This window comes from Atractosteus spatula, chromosome 5 (assembly GCF_055471065.1).
Source record: "Atractosteus spatula isolate fAtrSpa1 chromosome 5, fAtrSpa1.hap1, whole genome shotgun sequence".
NCBI lineage: Eukaryota > Metazoa > Chordata > Actinopteri > Semionotiformes > Lepisosteidae > Atractosteus > Atractosteus spatula.
In genome coordinates, this window is record NC_142710.1 from 13,029,110 (window position 1) to 13,048,522 (window position 19,413).

A 19,413-nucleotide genomic window follows, 5' to 3' on the forward strand; every position below is an offset into this window, starting at 1 on the left:
AGGGACAAACTGCTAATGGTGGACCTGCTGGGTGGATACCAGGACTATATCTGATAACATCATCAACCAATCACCAGCTCTGAAGTCACACCTTACAAATATCTGTGAGTTTTCCAAACTGATTTTCGTTAGTTAACCCACTAACTCCCTCTTCTTTTCTCTCCGGCTGGATTGACAGACTTTTCCAACCAGGTCAGAATTTAAACTTTTCTCTAAGACGCCCAGCCAACGCAATGGGTCAGTAAAGAACAGAATTGTGTCCAAGATTTTATTTCTGTAACAGAAGAAATCTTGTGTTTGTGAACCAATTGTTATTTTCGCCTGATCAATGAAATAAGATAGTTGGATTCTTTTGACAACATATTCAGCAAAAAATCCTGTAGCCGGAAAAAAAACCTAGTCTCCCACCCATCTCACTTGTGGCCATAACCAAGCAGCAGATGACTGCTCACAGACTTCAGTTTTAAAGACAAAAGCTCAGCTACGCTACACTAACTTCTGCAAGAGCTGTCTTCAACAACATTAGGCAAAGCTTTCTCTCTCTATCTGCCCAGCACAGAGCAAGCAGGTGAAGACTAGACCATGGACCACAGCCCAACAACACCCAGCCACATGTTTCAGCAGGATGTTTGAACTCATCAAGAACATTTAGCCAACAGGTCTTTGAGTATAAAATGTCTTTATTCACATTGTAGTTCTTGAGAGTTGAACTACAGTATTGTTCCAAAGTCAGTTAGTTCACAATATATGTTTACTTGTATCAGAGAATACTGTATGAATGTGATGTAGTTATATGAGACTGATAATACCTGCAAGATGGAACATAACACAGTACAGTTGATATGTTTTAATTCTAAAGTTATTAACTCTGATCTTTGTAAACCTTGAGTGAACAGTCAGCATTTTGTCTGTTATGCATGTCTAAGTGAGATATCAATAAATGTTATACTGTATACTGTATGTAGAATCCATTTGTGAGACTGTAAATTATGATGTTTGATTGATCCCTAACAGTCGTCACGAACTCAAGACATAATTACTCTCTCCTCACATTCCTCTTCCACTAGACACACAAAACAAGCCAGAGGCAGAAAGGGGTGAACGACAGGCAAGGATGGGACAAGTTATCTTCTAATGGGAGTCGGCTGTGAGTACTTGCTGACTAACAATCTTGCTAATAATGCATGACACAGTCAGACTTTATGAGCTAGTGGGGTGTTTAACTGATGCAGCTGACAGGAGGCAGCAGCACCAGGTCTTTGTTTCTGTCCCAGGTCCAGAAGACGGGATAGATCTGCTCTTCTCTGTTGAAGACCATGTCGGTGAAGGTGTAGATGTGGGTCCTGGACTCCACATTGTAAAAGGAGACCTTCCTCTCCTCGATATCCACGCACATCCCCACCCTCCTGGGCTGCAAGCTCGGGGGGAGAGGGGTCTCCGGCTCCGTAAGAGCGGAGAGACGGGAGTAGACGGACTGCAGGCTCCAGTATCCCTCCCGAGGAGTGAAGCGCAGCCAGCCCTTCCTCTGCGCAGACTCCCTGCTCACCCCAATTCTCCAGACGTCGTTCCCCTCCACCTCCCAGTAGTGTCTCCCAGAGGTGAAGCCCTGCCTGGCCAGGACGCACTCCCTGTAATCGAACCTCTGTGGATTGTCAGGAAGCTCCTGTTTCTCCCCTGTTCGCACCCTCTTCCCAGCCCCAGAAAGGAGGAGATCCGGGTGAGCAGTATCAGGGTCCAGAGTCACGTCACCTGCAGGGAAGAAAAGCAATCGATTTCTGAGTCTCATTTCTGAGACCGAAAGTCACATAGTACAATGGTTTACTGGTTATTTTATTTAAAAAGCATGCCATAAAATTTAAATAGCTCTCAAAAAGAAAATACAATTAATATAAGTTGGGGATGGCTTGATGGCACAGTGGTTAGGATTACCCGAAGTGCTATCTGTGTGGAGTTTGAATTAGAAAACAGATGAATGGATGGATGGAGTATGGACAATGTGCTTGATACAAGGTTGGTCTGATTAATCTTTCATAAGGTCCTGGGCTCCCCATAACTGTCTGACTTCCCTCTCAGCTCAAGATGGAAGATGGAAGAACAGTGTCAACCCAATGGAATAATGTCTGTGAGTGAGACACAGGCTACCTGAGTTCAGAGCCAGTGACAATTAGCAAAAGAAGGTAGTAGAGAAAAGGCTGAAGTCAGTGGTTATTATTCTTCACACATACATTGTTTTGGGATGGAGCTCTCTGCTCCTGGAAAGAGGAAAGAAGAAATCAGTCCTGGAATCACAATTCTACCCAACAGAGTTACAAAAAAACGAAGTAAAGAAGTGTAACTGTGGTGCATTTATGGTTCATTACATCTTACAAAACTACCATAGAACACTTACCCAGCTGTCGGAGAAGCAGTGCTGTGTTGACTGCAAATACAGAGAGGCATTAGAATTGTGATGGGCCGTGAGCCATGCAGTGATGCTGCTCATGCTGGAGTGAGAGCAGAGGTCAGAGGGTAGGTAGCTGAACCCAAGAGCAGGTGAGGCAAACAGGTGAAGAGGCAAGCAGATGTCAGGCGTGACAACCAGTCAGAAAATGCAGACCTCAGGCATGGACAGGTGCGCAGACCAGGGTCAAACTCAGGAAACACGGAGGCGCAGCACAAAGGGGAAATCCAAGAACAGGGATGAGACAAACACCAAGGTCAGAGCGAAGACAGGGTCAAGATTCTGGGGCAAAACACAAACTCTGAAGCTAGGGAACTAGGGACAAAGCTGTGCTCAGTGCAGAATGCTGTAGCAGAGCCCAGAGCACGGCCAGGAGTAGAGCTTTAGTATCCTGATCCACCTGAAGTGGGGAGTGGTCATAACTCGCCCACAGGTGAAACAGGCTTCCTGTCTAAAAACGTAGCCATAGCAACTGGCTGACTGACAGTTATATAGAGGTATGGCCAGCCACCGTGGTAACACTAGCAAGCTCTGCAGCGCTCCAACAGGTGCTTTCTATATGTACCACCTCACAAGGAATAAGAACACCTGAGACTTAGACATGTCTTGAGATGTTGATCAAGTCCTTAGGCTTCATCTGCTCAGCCAGGGACCAGCCGCACTGGCTATAGGATGAGGAGGCTGGAACGCCCCCTGCAGAGAGAGGAATTCACTAGGGACCAGCTGCACAGCTAGAGATGTGCAGGAGGAGGGGTGAGTGAGAAAAAAATACGAGGGGTATGTATGAAATATACAGCTTCAAGAAATGAAGTCAAGAAAGATTATGATGTAGCTGGTTGTCCAATGCAATGCAATGAGCTTGCATTAACAACATCACCGACACAGTAAGGTCTGCAGAGCCAGTGTTAGCTTTGGACTGTGACTCTCGCTCTTGATTTTTGAGTACTATATAGTTACCTTTAACATATGTGAATATGTGGATTTACATGGGTAATTAAGATCAACGGGGCAGCATGGTGGTTAACATTGCTGCCTTGCAATGCTGGGACCCTGGGTTCAGTTCCTGACACATTCTGAATGTGTCTAAATGCATCACTTTCATGCTGCTCAGCAAGCCTGTGTCATCCCCATTCTGTAGGTCTGGCAGGAGGGAAGGGCCCTTGGTGCACAGTGACAGAAGCGTGCTGCTGTCCTCCCTGATAGTTCACGTACCTTTAGGTTCCCACATTCTCTCCTCCTCTGTAAAGAAACACAGTGGAGTCAGTAAGACTGTCCAAGGGGTTTTGTGGACAGGTGTAATGGCTACTGATCAGTGCTCCTGATATATCAGCATCCATTTGTTTTTTCCTGTGAAGAACTCCAGTGCAGCTGCAGTGGGATCATCTCGAATGATCTGCATCGAACTGTATAGGTTCACAAACCAACCTGCCTTCTTACCGCCACAACTCTACCAGCTACAGCTACAGCCCTACCAGCTTCAAATCGCAACTCCAAGCTGCAAGCAACTACAGCTACAAGCGTGTACGTCACTGATATTGTAGGTCTTCCAGTACAGCCCATCTGGGGAAGATGTTGGCGTGGGGTCTGTGAACTGACTTGTTATCGTTAGAAGGGCTGTCCTGCGAAACTGTCAGATAAAGATTATAGAATTCATTATAGAATTCAAACACAGGTCTATAATGAGCACATACTGTCCATTCTCCTCCACTGGATCACCAGAAGTGCTGACGCTGCTACAGCCACAGCTGCTGCTACACAGAGAGCCACCATCCATCCAGAGGGCCCAGGGAAAAAGTCTCCTGAAACACAGTGCAGAAATATTAGCCCCTGGGCACTGACAAACCTCACAGAATGACACTGGGAACAAAACTTCTTAAAGGCACTTCTAACTTCTGCACCGTTGAGATAGAGAGCACTCGCTGTGCGGTGATAAGTAAGGAACAGATCAGTAGCATGTTCCCACTATCGCACATACAACATTTTACTATTGATCTGTGTCTTGGTTCAAAACCCAGTACATGTACATGTACAGATGCTATCACTGTTGCTGTCAACACACAGCAACTTGGAAAATGAGGCTGGTGGAGCTCAATGAGAAAAAGCTGAAAACACCTATATATGTTTAATAATTCATCTTAATATGCATATTAAAATGAGTCATGGTGCAATCTTTCATCCATCCATCTACTTTTAAAGACACTTTATCTGGTATGGGGTCGCTGGGGTGCCAGAGCCAATCCCAGCAAGCGCAAGCACACAATCACATGAGTGAAAACGTTCCTAGACGCCATTTAGCTTACTAGCCTGCCTTTGGACTATGGAGTTAATGCAGTCTTACTCTATTTTGTACTAGAACTCTATATACATGACCATCACTTATTGTCATAATAGGATTAAATGTTCTTCAGAATAATACTCACTTGGAGGATTTACATAGCAGAAACGTACACTCTGGGCCTCTAATTAGGAATTCATTGTTCAGGTCTTGCACAAAGGCACACTTTCTGTCATCAAGGTAAGTAGTGAGGAATCAAAATGCGTAAAGACATGCTCCACAAAACTTTTTTCGCATCACTAATGTTTCCACAAACACCAGCAACGTAGAAAGGAAGAGGTGGCGATGGATCAGTATGTTTAATCCATCAGAACCGTGTCTGTGTGACAGCGGAAATCTGAAGACAAGAGGATTCAGCTGATCCGTGGACAGCCCCAAAGATGGATCAGACCCCAGACAGTAGTGAGGAGAATCTTCTACCTTTATTCTCAGTGTACACAGTGGGAGCTCCATAAAGCACAGGAATCTCGACGAATAGGACCAAGCACCTGGCATTAAATATACTTTCAGTTGGAGGTGGCTGGCTGACTATTGCCCACCTGTGAGTTTCTGACTAAGTGGATAATAAATTGTGCGTTGCAGAAACTGAATATCATTTAGCCCTCCCACCTACCCTGCAAGATTATATCAGACTACACCCCATAATACTTCCACTCTAGTGTTCTTCATCACAGGAGCCTATGACAAAATAAGGGAGTTACCGTGGCAACCCCACGACTTGGGGTGAGGTGGGGTGGGGGGGAGTGATGACCTTGGTGTCTCTTACTTGAGCCTGTGTGAGTAGTAACCCCCCCCCCCCCCGGAGGTTTTAAGGAGGCCAGTGTCTTCCAGCCCTTATCTGTATGTTTTGATACAGCTACCCATCAAGTTCCTTCCATCAAGGCCACCTTAACATCTTCTAAACATTCTCACGGGAAGGGGCATGAGGAATGGGGGCGCTCCATGTACTGTATATCAGCTTTCATGCAGCTTTCACGGAATTTGAAGCCTACGCAGAAGCGACAGAAAAGGACAGACTTATTGCAGAATATGAATGTGCTATTAAGACAGCAAAAATGATCATCGCTAATCAATCCAAAAATCATTATTAGTATCAATCAATACTACAGTGCCAATCAATATTAGCCATTCAATCAATATTCATGATTAGAATGCATGTGCACTGATTAGAAAACATGCTACTACAGATTCCAGTCCCATCAATAGCCTTCTATAGACTATGAGTGTCATAGTGAAACTTAATATGGAGACACATGCTAGCATTGCGGGCGGCGTGGTGACACACTGGTGAGCATTGCTGCCTTGCAGCTCTGGGACCCTCGATTCAGTTCCAGGGGTGCTGTCTGTGTGGAGTTTGCATTTTCTCCCTGCGGACATGTGTTTCCTCCAGGTGCCCCATTTCCTCCCACAGTCCAAAGACATGCTGGTGAGTTGACTGGCCCTGGTGTGTGTGTGTGTGTCTGTGTGTGGACGGATGCTATCATTGTCTGAACAGATCTCTTGCTCTACGAGAGCCGTACTTCTAATATCTTACCGACGCAGGAAGTGGTGAACCACTAAACACCATGCTTTTCGTGTCTCAGTTCAAGGTCTAAACTTTGTTCCCATATCCAGAAGGCAAGAGTTACAGTCGTTTCTGTTATAATGAGACGTCTGTCCACGGAGCTGAACAGTACTTGCTCCTGTAAAGCTGGGATTGTGAAAGACCTCAGGAACATGCCTTAGGGTGAGCAGGGTTGAGGGTTTAGTTAAAGATTAAAGGAAGTAATACAGCTGCATTCTGTTTGCTCTGGGTCCTCATTGTTTCCACTTTGAGCAGTTTCAGTCATGTCGCTCCATAAAAAATCTCAGCATTGCGTTCGGTAAATAAGACTCAATACAGCAAGGAACACAGTGAGAGCAGAGGCAGAAAGCTTCCCAAAGAATAATAAAAATGACAGCAGTATTATTCCAGAAAGAAATGTATTAAATATTGAACGATTTATACATCCATGCGATTTATAATCACTTTATCCAGTATGGGGTAGCCAGGGAGCCAGAGCCAATCCCAGCAAGCTACTAGCACAAGGCAGGATACAGCCTGGGTGGGACGCCAGTCTGTCACAGGGCACACAGACACACACACTCACACACCAGGGCCAGTTTTCCCAGCATGTCTTTGGACTGTGGGAGGAAAGCAGAACACCCAGAGGAACCCCAAGTAAACACAGAGAGAACATGCAGATTTAAACAGAGTCTTTCACACTAGCACTTCAGCAATCGAGCCCAGCACCCCAGCACTGTGATGCTAACCACTAGTCATCATGCCACCCATCATACATGAATAAATGAAATAGGTACATTTGGTCATAAATCTCTGACTACAATTCACAGACTCAGAGGTTTAGAAAACAAAAGGACAAATCAGCTCTGTTGTGATTGTTGATTTTTCATTTTGAACATTTTTGATTTTTAGTCCTATAGTTTCATGATCAAAGCATTAGAACTAATCTGATTTAGAGGATGTGTTTAATACTCACTGGGAATGTGGAGCTGAGATCCCCAGTCTGGTCCAGGTTGGGCACTTCTGACCAGACAGGAGAAGATGTTGGACTCCTGCTGGACTGGGATGTAGCTGCTGACACTGAGGAGCCCCTGACTGTCCCTCTCCACTGTGGTGCTGGACAGCGAGGTCACATCATGTCCATCCCTGTCTGTCCAGATCACTGCCGGTGCAGGGAACCAGCCCTCTGACCTGCACAGCAGCTGGGTCTGACCTCCTCCAGGGGAGTGGAGAGACACTGAGGGCTGGGAGCCCAGGGCTGTGGGTTCATCACAAAAGAAAAATGAAAGCTGTTGGAAGCCTTTGGATGTGTTTACATTTGACTCCAAGCAGGTTTTATTTTAAGAAAGAAACAATATTGATTTAGGTGTAGGCATGATGGCATGGCGATTAGAGTCACTTCCTTTTAACGGTGAGGCCCTGGATTCAATTGTCAATTCAATACAAATCAATTCAATTCCAGACCTGGGGTGCTATGTATGTGTAGTTTGTAGGTTTTCCCCATTATTGTGTGAGTTTCCTCCAGGTGCTCCGGTTTCCTGTCACAGTCCAAAGACATACTGGCAGGGAAATTGGCTTCTGGCTAAACTGGTCTTGCTGTGAGTGTGTTTGTGTCTGTGTCTGCCCTGCGATGGACCCATGTCCAGTCCAGGGTGAATCCTGCCTTTTGGCTGGTGCTTGGGATAGACGCTGGCTCCCCCATGACCCTGTACTGGATAAAGTGATTAGAATATGAATGGATGGACAATATTGATTACGTATTACAATTAGTCAGAAAGACCAATTCTGTGATTTTATACTATGTTGTGACTAGTCATTGTCACAGTCATTGTCGCAGTCATTGTTGCAGTCATAGTTGAAATCATACTGATAGTTGTAGTCAAAGGCATAGTTACAGTCATTATCATAGTCATAGTCATAATATACATGATAGTCATAGCCGTAGTTAGAGTCGCAGTCGTCATGATAGTCATAGTCATACTTATTGTTATAGTTGTAAGTCTTAGTCATAGTCATAATATTAGTGATAGTCATAGTGGCAGTCGTAGTGATAGTCATAGTCACAGTTACAGTCATAGTCGTACGTCACTGTCACAGTCATAGTTTTCCTGTCCCCATGCAGGCGTTGGCCATCCTGCAGTCTACAGATGCAATCACGCACTTGTTGCTGTTATGACGCTGGCATGAAGCAGGAGACGGAAATGCAAAAACAGAATATTTACTGCGGCGTGATGCACCACTCACCTCTAACAGCTAGATGCACAAGAGTTTCCTCATAATGTTGCTGAGATGCTACCATACAGGTATACTCTCCATCGTCAGAGTCTCGAACACGCCTCAGTTTCAAAGAGGCATTGCCTCTGACGAGCTCCCCTGGGAACAGCTCAGCCCTGCCCCTGTAGGCCGGGACCTGTTTCTCAGAGGTATAGGTGTGGTTCCAGAATAAACACACAGGGGCTGTGTAATCCTCTCGAAACCACCTGATCTCCAGGTCCACGGCGCTGACGCTGGGTGAGAGGGAACAGGGCAGGACGGCGTCTTCGCCGGGGGACACAACAACAGGAGCAGTTCACTGGACAGCCTGGACAGCCACAGTCCTCCGACAGTTCTTCGGCACTGACCACACATAGCCCCGCCACTGGGTCCCTGCGTCCGAGCGCGGGTGTCTGGACAGAGAGCAGTGCCTGTGTGAAACGCTGATCTCTTCCGTTTCCTCGAGAGGTGAGTCTCTCAGTGCCCGCTGCTGCAGGAACAATAGACGTCTTTCTCTCCCAGGGCCTGATCTGGCATGCCGATCCAGGCAGCCCCGCCCAGCCTGCAGGAGAACACTGCAACGAGTTCTGACAGTCGCTCTGCTGGAACAAGCGCCACGGATGAGCTGGGTGTCAGAGGCTGGGGACAAACATCGCTCAGCCTTTCGGTCTGGGGCTCTGCTTCCTTCAGCCACATTTCAGATCACTTGATTCCGACTCGGGACATTTTAGATCTGAGTTTACCTGCAGGACAGCAGCAGCTTTACTTTTGCCCACGTCCCTGTGCAACAGCCTCCTCAGGGCCTCACCCACTTGGCAGAAGGGCAGGTCAGATAAAACCTGCCACTGCTCCCAGTGTGCTCTGGGGCTGTCCGCAATGAAGTGATGCTCGTTAGACATCTGCTGCATCATTCCTTAACTTCCCCTACCCAACCACACACACTCGCCAATACACACACACTCAAAAAGACATACTCACACATACACACTCAGACACACATCACGCATACACACACAAACACATACACACAGATACACATACACACACTCACACAGACACACCCGCGTATACAGTACACACATACTCACATACACAGACACACACTCACATCAACACACAGACACACACATTTTGTTCCAACACAGGATTTGTGAATGTGAGTTGCTGTGTGTTCCTGAGCAAATATTATTACAGAGAGAGGTTTAGGACATTGAAGAACGAGCTCTATGAGCAGTAGACCTATTCCTCTATTTACCAAAGGCCTTGTTCCTATGTGATTGCACCATGGCATGGAAATAAAGGGGGCTGCCTCAGGGTGTGGCAAACAGTAACACTGCATTTTGAAATCAGTGTCAAAAATCGTTAATAAAGGCAAAGGTATTAGTAGAGCATTGATAATACTTTGTGGTTTCTAGAAGCTGTAGTACAATGAAACTGCTTGCATTAAATGTGAAACAAATACATTTCTCATTTCTGTTTCGATAATGCTTAAGAAATTAAGCATTTCACCTGCCTGCTTACAGACTGCTCAGCTGCTGCACCCTCGCTAAGATTCAGCCATCTGCCTCAAGGACTCTGTGTTCAAGCAGGTTAGTGCAGTGGTACTACAGCACATGAATGCAATAGATACAGATCACAGGACAAGGAGGAGCCATCGACTGTGGCCGTGTCCCTTCAGTTGCTGTGTCCCAGCACTGGCCACTGCACTTAAATTGCACTGAAAATGCCAGTGGAGGCAAAAACAAGCTCTGACCAGCAAGAGCAAAGCACCCAGTTATGCTGTGTGTGTCCTGGAAACCTGCCGCAGGTCTCTCAGAGGGGGACTCTTTAACCCAGAAGATGGGACTGAGGACACTTCCAGAGAGAAAGACCGGGAATGTGTTTCTCCTCACGCTGTGCCCCGAGCTCACAGCTCCCATTCCAAAACAAAACAAAACAGGGCCCATCTGTAAATACACCACCGAGAGCTCAGACATATTGTTCAGTGCTCTAACAAACACCATACTGATTTTAGCTGAGGAAAGATGTGAAACACAAATTTAGCAAATAAGGTTATAATAATAATAATTCCTTACACTTGCAGTATATGGCGCTTTTCTGGACACTGCACTCATAGCTCTTGACGGGTAATGGGGATCCCCTCCACCACCACCAGTGTGCACCCCCACCTGGATGATGCACCAGCCTGCTCACACACACCAGCTCTCAGTGGGGAGGAGAGCAGAGTGATGAGGCCAGTTCAGAGAGGGGGGTTATCAGGAGGCCATGACTGGTAAAGGCCAGGGAGAAATTTGGCTAGGACGCCGGAGTAACACCTCTGCTCTTTTCAAGAGATACTCTGAGATTTTTAATGAGCTCGGAGAGTCAGGACCTCAGTTTTACATCTCATCTGAAGGAGAGTGAGCAGGATGAGCGCCCCCTTCTGGTCCCAATAGTAACACCTCTTCCAACAGCAACCTTAGCTTTGCCAGGAGGTCTCCACTCCAGGTACAGGCCAGGCTCACACCAGCTGAGGTTCAGTAGGTGCGATACAGCTGCTGTGATACAGCGCCTGGCTATAGGTAAGCAAAGGTTGCCTTTTATTGTACTAGGAAAGTGTACCTGGTGCTTAGAGAACAATTTTAATTTGTAGTTCCTACTAGGCACACATACTGCTTGATTTACATTTGTGAGAAAGAGTGGGAAATACTGTACTTGTCTATATGGCAAGCCAAATTATCATTTAGAAAAACAGTATCTCTACTCCTTTAGATACGGTTTATAATTCACAATGTATTGCTTAGTAGCACACCAGAGAGGGCAACAGAACAAGAGCAAATATCAGTGCTGTGTAGTGCAGCAGAAGTATTTCATTTTGCCTATTCATTTGGACAGGGTGAGGCAGTACAGTGGCTCTGTGGCTAAGGATCTATGCTTATGGCTAGAAGGTTGCTGGTTCATATCCCACAGCAGGCAGAGGAATCCTACTATATGGCCAATAAAGTGATCTTATCTTAATTTCTTCCCAGTTCTACGGGTACATATTCTACGCATTTACACATTTAAAGTATTTTTAAGCTACTTTTTTTTTGATACAATGGGACCGAACGGCTAACTTCAGACGGTACAGATCACTTCAAAAAGTGCGTGCGCCTATATATGCAATTACGCGGTAAAGTCGCCTAAACCGGAGCGATGTGCACGGCTGAAATACGCTGACTCGAAGCGTCTGCAGAAACGCAGCCTCGGACCGTGCGCCGTTTGCTGCGCGCTTTGCTCCGGGGAGAGAATGGCGGAGGCTCCGCTGAAGTTGGAAATCCAGCTGTCCTCGCTCATAGAGAGGAGCGTGCAGAACACGGTGTCGGAAATCGCGCAGCTGCTGCGAGGCAGCCTGGCCGGCCTGCGCGCCGAGCTGACGCGCAAGCGGAGGCAGAACCAGACCCTCTCGGCGGAGCTGCGCCAGCTGGAGGAGTCGCTGAGAGCCGAGAGGCGGCAGCTGTGTCCGGCCAGCCCTGCCGGTGAGCGGAGCTCCAAAGAGCCGAGCCGTTCATCCGAGGGCAAGTTTCCCTTCCCGTTTCCCTAACGAGGCATCGCACACGGGACGCGGATGATAAAAGTCGTTGTTTTGCGTGTGGAAAAGTGCGTTGATTTCATCTGGTCTCTGTGTCTGGTGCGTGGCATGTATGGTACCATCTTAGCCAGTGGGACTGACGCTTAATATTGGCCTGGCTGTACCCCTGTGTGTTCTGTGGCAGTCTGCCCTGTCTGTTCTTTTGCCACATATCTGGGCCAACAGGTGGTTGTGCTGCTGAGTCTCTTCAATATATTTTCTATCCATCCGTTTTCTAAACATTTCTTCCAGTACAGGACCGTGTGGGAGCTGGAGTCTATCCCAGCAAGCAACGGGCACAAGGCAGGACAGGACACCAGTCCATCACAGGACAGACACACACACACACACTCACACTTTCCAGAAGCCCTACTAGCATATTCTTTTTGACTGTGAGAGGAAGCCTTTTGGAACATGGGGAGAACATGCAAACTCCACACTTACAGCACCTTAGGTCCAGAATTGAACCCAGAGACCCAGTGCTAACCATTACACCACTGTGCTGTCCCTCTCGGATATTTCTCCTCACCCAAAGTGGTGGAGTCTCATGACTCATCATCGTCACAGCAGAACATGAGCGCTGTTCCCTCAGTGTGGATGGATCAGTGAATCACGTGGAAATGTCTCGTGTGAGAAAACAGAGAGTTTTGATGGAAAAGTCTGTCTTGAATGTGTAGCTACAGGCATGTCTGTTGATGCCAGTGTTCAGCTCATACTGTGTGTGTTCAGTGCTTGCTAAACCTGTGCTGATCTGCTAGTGGGGTAGATCAGAATAAGCTTTGCACAACCTTATTCTCCTACGCTCCACACCGATTGAGATAAGTGCACCACTGCATCCCCATCTTTAGATAAGATAAGATCACTTTATTAGCGATATATAATTACTTCTATTAGGAATGTGTCTTTTCACAGACCCCAGCTCGCTCTCCATGAGGCACACAGACAGGGAGAGAAGCTGGGTGTCAGAGCGCAGGGTCAGCCATTTATACAGCACCCCTGGAGCAGCTGGGGTTAAGGGCCTTGCTCAGGGGCCCAACAAAGTAGGATTCCTCTGCCAGCTATGGGATTTGAACCAGCAACTTTCCAGCCACAGGTGCAAATCTTGAGCCATAGTGCCACTGCTCCGCCCCCAAGTTTGACTAATAACTTGGAAATCCACAGTGATGCTCTTAGGGGGTGGTGAGAGGCTGGGTGTGTGCTCAGTTCTTGTCAGTGGACAGTTGTACGGGCAGCACAGTCACTTGTGTTTCCTAGTCAAAGTCACTCTTGTGTGAGTTGCCCAGCAGCTCAGCTACACTCTGAACTATGACCTGGGACAGTTTGAGCTGTTGTGGTTCAGTTGTGACAGGAAGCACTTTGTAGGGTGACATTTGTTGTAAACTACCTCTGTGCCTCTACACGTAAAGTAATACCAGGCTCGCACATAATACTGGGAGTAAATGTGGTGGTGTCATTTTCCATCCTTTTCTGACATCCTCATGATGACATCACTTCCTATATACTTTAGTAACCAAAAAAACTGAGAGGCAGCTTTATAACTCACTATGCATGTTGCTAAGGCTGCTATGGAGTTATCAAATGCCACTATCTCTGTTGTATAAATTGGCATGAGTGATATAACAAGAGGTTCCTGACAAGGGAGACGAGGTGTAGACTTGGCAGTGGTTTTCTATGATATCATTGGAAAGATACCATATCAGTAGCATATATTGTACAACTATGTACTGTACTGTACGTTACCACATATTTAAGATTTGATAGAGGAAAAGGATCATATTCAGGTGAACCTGAAGTTCCTTTGTATGAAGCAAATGAAAAGCTGTGCAGGCCGAGGGACAGGAGGACTCTGTGCGCTCAGGGATCTCCAGAGCGCTCTATATAGCTGACAATCAACTCCCGATGTATCACAACAGGGCACAACTTCGTGAACTCAGCATCATAAACAACATGGTGCAACTGTGTAACTGTAGGTAGCTGTGTTGCACTAGAGAAGTGCATAAAGTGCCACCCTCGTCTTAACAGCAGTACAGAGGGGACCCCGCCAGAAATCGCCTGGCTTGTTGTTTTGCATACATGTCATCAGTTAATGAAAAAAAAACTAAATTTATTATGCGTCACAGGGGTCGGTACTAATGTTTCTGGAGGCGGTGGAAGTGGAGGGGTGTTGTGGTGGCCAGGCTGTAGGCACTGTACTGTACTGTGCTGTCACACCACAAACCTGTGTGTCGTCCGTTGTCCTCCTCGCTGTCTATGTGTTGTGAAGTAAATACAGCACAAGAGGGGTGGCATGGTGGCTCGGTGGTAAGCGTTGCTGCCTCATAGTGCTGGGGTCCCGGGTTCGATTCCAAACTTGGTGTCCTATCTGTGTGGAATTTGCATGTTTTCCCCCCTATTCATGTGGGTTTCCTCAGGATGCCCCTGTTTCCTCCCACAGTCCAAAAACATGGGGGGAGGTTAATTGGGTGCTGGGAAAACTGTCTCTGTGTGATATCCTCTCCAGGGTGTACCCTGCCTTGCACCCAGAGCTTGCTGGGATAGCAAACCTGTGGCCCTGTGGTGGGTTATGATGGCAGAAACATGATCCAAAATGTTTTCTTAAAAAAATGTCACTGGTGGCCTCCCTTAAAACCTGTCCCAGAGCAGCGCTGCTATAAAACATGCCAAGAGAACCCGTCCAGAGGCGGGGTCATGCTCGGGCCTGGAGGGCGCACAGAAACATGGCGCGTGCTGCTGAAAGCTGGCTCTCTCCATGAAAGATGTGCTCTTTTCCTCCTCACGCAGGAGCCGGAGAGGGCTTTGCCGCGGAGGATGGGGGCGGCGTGCCGGAGCCGGAGGAGGGTCCCAGGACGAGACAGGACCGGGGGCCGGCACGCATGCCGGACAAGGAGGGCGTCCGCAGCCAGGGCAGAAGTCATCAGGACGACTCGGGCGCCTCTTTCTACGTCATTGAAATCGACCCCTCGGCCATCGATCTGCAGTTCGTCCTGCCCTCTTCTGTTGTCCCCGTGGAGCCGCTGGGCTCGGAGCACAGCTCCACGGACGGGGATCCGGGCGACCTGCTCCGAATTTCTCACGCGGGATCTCCGCGGGTGAATGGGCACCTTGAACTGGAGCCGGGCGGCACCCCTCCGGAGCTGCCCGAGCCCCCTGCGGGGGATGCAGCAGAAACACCCTGGCTGTCTGGGGACGCTGACCTTGCTGCCGGGGTCTTGTCCCGGGCAGAGGGTCCTGCGGATGGCTGGTGTGCCTGGACGGCGGAGAGGGCATCTGTTTGCTCTTCGCCCTGCGATGAATGCCAGGCGGGCGCCCCAGAGGGGGACGGCGTCCCTCTCTTCGGGTCTCACCCGAGTGACCAGAAGCGTAAGTATTCCTTTGGTCCTGTTTCTGCTCTCTTTTCCACTTTCTCAGATGACGTGGGTTGTCTCCTGTCCTGGGACATGTGCAGTGCTGAGGCTCTGGGCTCAATTCCTGGGGTACCATCTGCAGGGAGTTTGTATGTTCATCCTGTATTAGCTTCCGTTTCCTCCCCCAGTACAAAGACATGCTGTCAGGTTAAATGGCTTCTGAGAAGATTTCCCCCCTGTTGTGAGTGTGCCCTGCAGTGGACTAGCGTCCTATCCAGGGTGTATCCTGCCTTGCACCTGTTGCTTGCTGGGATAGGCTCCCGCGACCCTGCACTGGATAAAGCCGTTCGAAGACGGACAGACAGACATTAGTGTGGGAGGTTGTAGCTGAAAGAAGTTTACTCAAAGTTAGCATCTGTAAGTCTGCACCTGCCAAAGAGTCAGGCTGAGAACAAATGTGTTTCCAAATGTGCCTAATATGAATTGGAACACTTCTGACCATAATATTAATACATCACGTGGTTTGTTTTTGTATTGTGGGAACAGTACAGTTGCTACCCAAAGCAACAAGATATCTCCTGGGGTGTTGGTTCTCTTTGGAAAGATTAATAAAGCTCCGTGTTTGTCTCCCTCTGCTCTTGGCTCGGGAAGCCGAAACCCCGGAGAGCGACACCGCTGCCCCCGATGAACAGGACGAGCTCTTCACTGGCGGAGAAGAGCCCCAGCGATTTTCGCACACACCCGTTCCCCACGCTCAGACTGGCCCATGGCAAACCTCGCTGGGCCACTCGGAAAGCAAACCGGGAGCTTCCGGATCCGAACCTCCCACGCCAGCCCAGTCTCCCGGCTTCCAGATGGAACTGCGCCGGAGCAAGGAGACTCCCAGTCTCCACAGCGGCCCTGTGACGCAAGAGCCTGCAACGGAATATCATTGCCCGCACTGCGGCAAGAAGCTCTCCAGCTCCTACAGCGTCAGAAGACACCTGCAGGTTCACATGAGGGATCGCTTCAAGTGCGCGGAGTGCGGGAAGGCGTTCGGATACTTGAGCAGCTTGGACAGACACAAGCAAATCCACTCGAGGTCCGACGAACCGCGCAAGAAGATCTGCGGCCCATCCGAGGGCCACGTCCGACGGCTCAGACGTCGGAGAGGCAGGAACCCGCTGAGCTGCATCCATTGCGAGGAGCCAACGAGCAGGCGGAATAGCCTTCCTCCGCACCGGGACGCTCAGCACCCCAAGCTCTGTCGACCGGCTGAGCCCCCAGTGCCCGAGAAGGACGCAGAGGCCGGCGGGAAACCCCGATTTCCCTGCGGCCAGTGCAACAAAAGCTTCGGCAGGCGCTACTCCCTCAAGCGCCACCTGCTGACTCACCCAGCAGAGGGGCTGCCGAGCAGCTCCGGGGCCCACAGCCCGCCACCTGCTCCCGGCAGGACTCAAGAGCTCGGGCAGAGAGGCGAGAGGAGCAGGCGGTGACGGGAGTTCCCGCCGAGAGGACTGACTCCGGTACCGCAAGTCGGGCCACAGCCCTGCGCCCCGGGACCCGCGCGAGAGGTTCTTCTGCGGCCCGTACAGTAAGAGCTGTGGCCGAGCTCGCAAGCCAGTGCCCGCGGTGCGGGAAAGAGTTTCCCCAGCAGAGCCTTCTGACCGTTCAGCTTCAGGACCACAACGTGGTGATGCCGTTCGGCGGGAATCTGTGCACCGCCCGTACTCTAGAAACCCGTCTGGGGTTCTCCACACTTAAGTCCATTGAGAGGAGTGACCATATAACCACCGCAAGTCATAGAGGGCCACTGCCCCGCGGGTTTAGGCAGGAACTCAAAGGCATTTGATGACCGAATACTTGGGAACTTGGGTTGTGATTAGGACAAACCAGCAAATCAATCACAGGCAGGGGAGATGAGATGAAAACTAGATGATGCTCTGACCCTCCAGGACCCAAGCAATGAGAATCCCTGGCCTAAAGTATCCAGGGTGGACGGTATCCAGGATGGTTGAATGAGAGCCAAGGAATTTCAAGACAACCCCAACAGACACGTCCTCCACATCTTGCAGACCTGAGTTTCTAAAGCAGCTGAGGGATGAGGGACCCAGGAAGGCTCAAGTCTTTCCCTTAACCTTGCTGCTGAAGCCTCTGGTTCTGAACAGACACTGGTGGAAAAATGATGAATCTGGATTTGAATGCGTTTGCCTCATCACAGCTACTTGGTGTGGGCAAACGCTGGCTGTGTCTTGGCTTCCACCAAGAGCCATGATGGGAGAACAGTGCCCTAGGAGAAACGAGCCCCGTTGATGGCAGATGGCCAGCAAGGCTGTTTCATCAGGATGAAGATGGTGAGATAATGGCACCACTTCAGAAATGGGAAGTTCTCATCATGGTCAGCTTGTGCTGGAACCCAGGACAGAACCTGCAACATCTGAGCTCTCATCACAGTCATCTAGTGACAAGACCCAGGACAGAACTTGCAATATGTGAGCTCTCATCACAGTCAGCTAGTGACGAGACCCAGGACAGAACTTGCAACATGTGAGCTCTCATCACAGTCAGCTAGTGAAGAGACCCAGGACAGAACCTGCAACATGTGAGCTCTCATCACAGTCAGCTAGTGACGAGACCCAGGACAGAACCTGCAACGTCTCAGCTCTCATTACTGTCAGCTAGTGACGAGACCCAGGACAGAACCTGCGATATCTGAGCTCTCATCACAGTCATCTAGTGACGAGACCCAGGACAGAACCTGCAACGTCTCAGCTCTCATCACAGTCAGCTAATGACTACACCAAGGACACAACCTGCAATATCTGAGCTCTCATCACAGTCAGCTAGTGACGAGACCCAGGACAGAACCTGCAACGTCTCAGCTCTCAATACTGTCAGCTAGTGATGAGACCCAGGACAGAACCTGCAACGTCTCAGCTCTCATCACAGTCAGCTAGTGACGAGACCCAGGACAGAACCTGCGATATCTGAGCTCTCATCATGGTCAGCTAGTGACAGGACCCAGGACAGAACCTCAGTTCATCTGATCCAGAGATCTCATCCTGTCCTTAGAGCAAGAGGTCAGTACTGGCTGAATTGCTCAAGAGCCCTGATAAATCTCTTTCACCTTTCATTCAACCTGTTTGTAACAGCATTTATTTTTCCAGTATTTTCTGCTGGTGGAATGTTTATATTAGTGAGAAATAAATAATAATTGAAATAATTAAATAATTCTAAGTAGAAAATACTTCATTCAAAACACACAAGATGCAATGAGACCAAATCTAGGTTTTGGTCCATGTGATTGTCGTTTTAAAGACAGACCAAAAGACTTTAACAATGCGATTGCTTTTTGTTGTTGGCTTGGTTGTTGCTTGAGTTAGTGAGAACACTGCCTCATTGCTGCCTGGCAGTGCTAGAACTTCGGGTTCAATTTGAGACCTGGGGTGCTATCTGTGTGGAGTTTGTATGGTCTCTCTGTGTTTGTGTGGATTTCCTCCCAAAGTCCAAAGATATGCTAGTAGGTTAAATGGAGCAGTGGCTCTGTGGCTAAGTATCTGCGCCTGTCGCTGGAAGGTTGCCAGTTCAAATCCTGCGGATGGTAGAAGAATCCTACTCCGTTGGGGCCCTGAGCAAGGCCCTTAACCCCAGCTGCTCCAGGGGTGCTGTATAAATGGCTGACCCTGCGCTCTGACCCCCAGCTTCTCTCCCTGTCTGTGTGTCTCATGGAGAGCAAGCTGGGGTCTGAGAAAAGACAAATTCCTAATGCAAGTAATTCTATATGACCAATAAAGTGATCTTATCTGGGAAAATTACCCCTGGTGTGAGTGTGTATTTCTGCTCTGGGATGGAGTGGTGTCCTGTCCAGGGTGAATCCTGCCTTGGGCCCGTTGCTTGCAGAGATAGACTCCAGCTGCTCTGCAACCCTGT

General features: G+C 48.7%; 2 protein-coding genes across 2 annotated transcripts; one reads left to right on the forward strand and one right to left on the reverse strand.

The window, feature by feature from the left end:
* Positions 1-664: 664 nt before the first annotated feature.
* Positions 665-8,887, reverse strand: LOC148834167 (butyrophilin subfamily 1 member A1-like; the record flags this gene model as incomplete). The annotated part of the gene is made up of 7 exons (XM_088915752.1): positions 665-1,749; positions 2,226-2,252; positions 2,390-2,419; positions 3,653-3,679; positions 4,132-4,239; positions 7,295-7,576; positions 8,563-8,887. Coding segments are annotated over 7 exons (1,329 nt in total), but the record flags the coding sequence as incomplete, so codon positions are not given.
* Positions 8,888-11,839: 2,952 nt separating this feature from the next.
* On the forward strand, positions 11,840-19,298 carry LOC148834168 (uncharacterized). Its single transcript, XM_088916745.1, has 3 exons — positions 11,840-12,107; positions 14,942-15,520; positions 16,156-19,298. Exons 1-3 carry the CDS (start codon positions 11,840-11,842, stop codon positions 16,977-16,979), a joined length of 1,671 nt encoding a protein of 556 aa, XP_088772871.1. The 3' UTR covers positions 16,980-19,298.
* Positions 19,299-19,413: the final 115 nt, after the last annotated feature.

Coding starts and splice junctions, on each gene's coding strand:
- LOC148834168 (XM_088916745.1), top strand. CDS start 11,840: ATGGCGGAGGCTCCGCTGAAGTTGGAAATCCAGCTGTCCTCGCTCATA. Junction 12,108..14,941: donor GCCGAGCCGTTCATCCGAGG/GCAAGTTTCCCT, acceptor CTCCTCACGCAG/GAGCCGGAGAGGGCTTTGCC. Junction 15,521..16,155: donor TCACCCGAGTGACCAGAAGC/GTAAGTATTCCT, acceptor TGGCTCGGGAAG/CCGAAACCCCGGAGAGCGAC.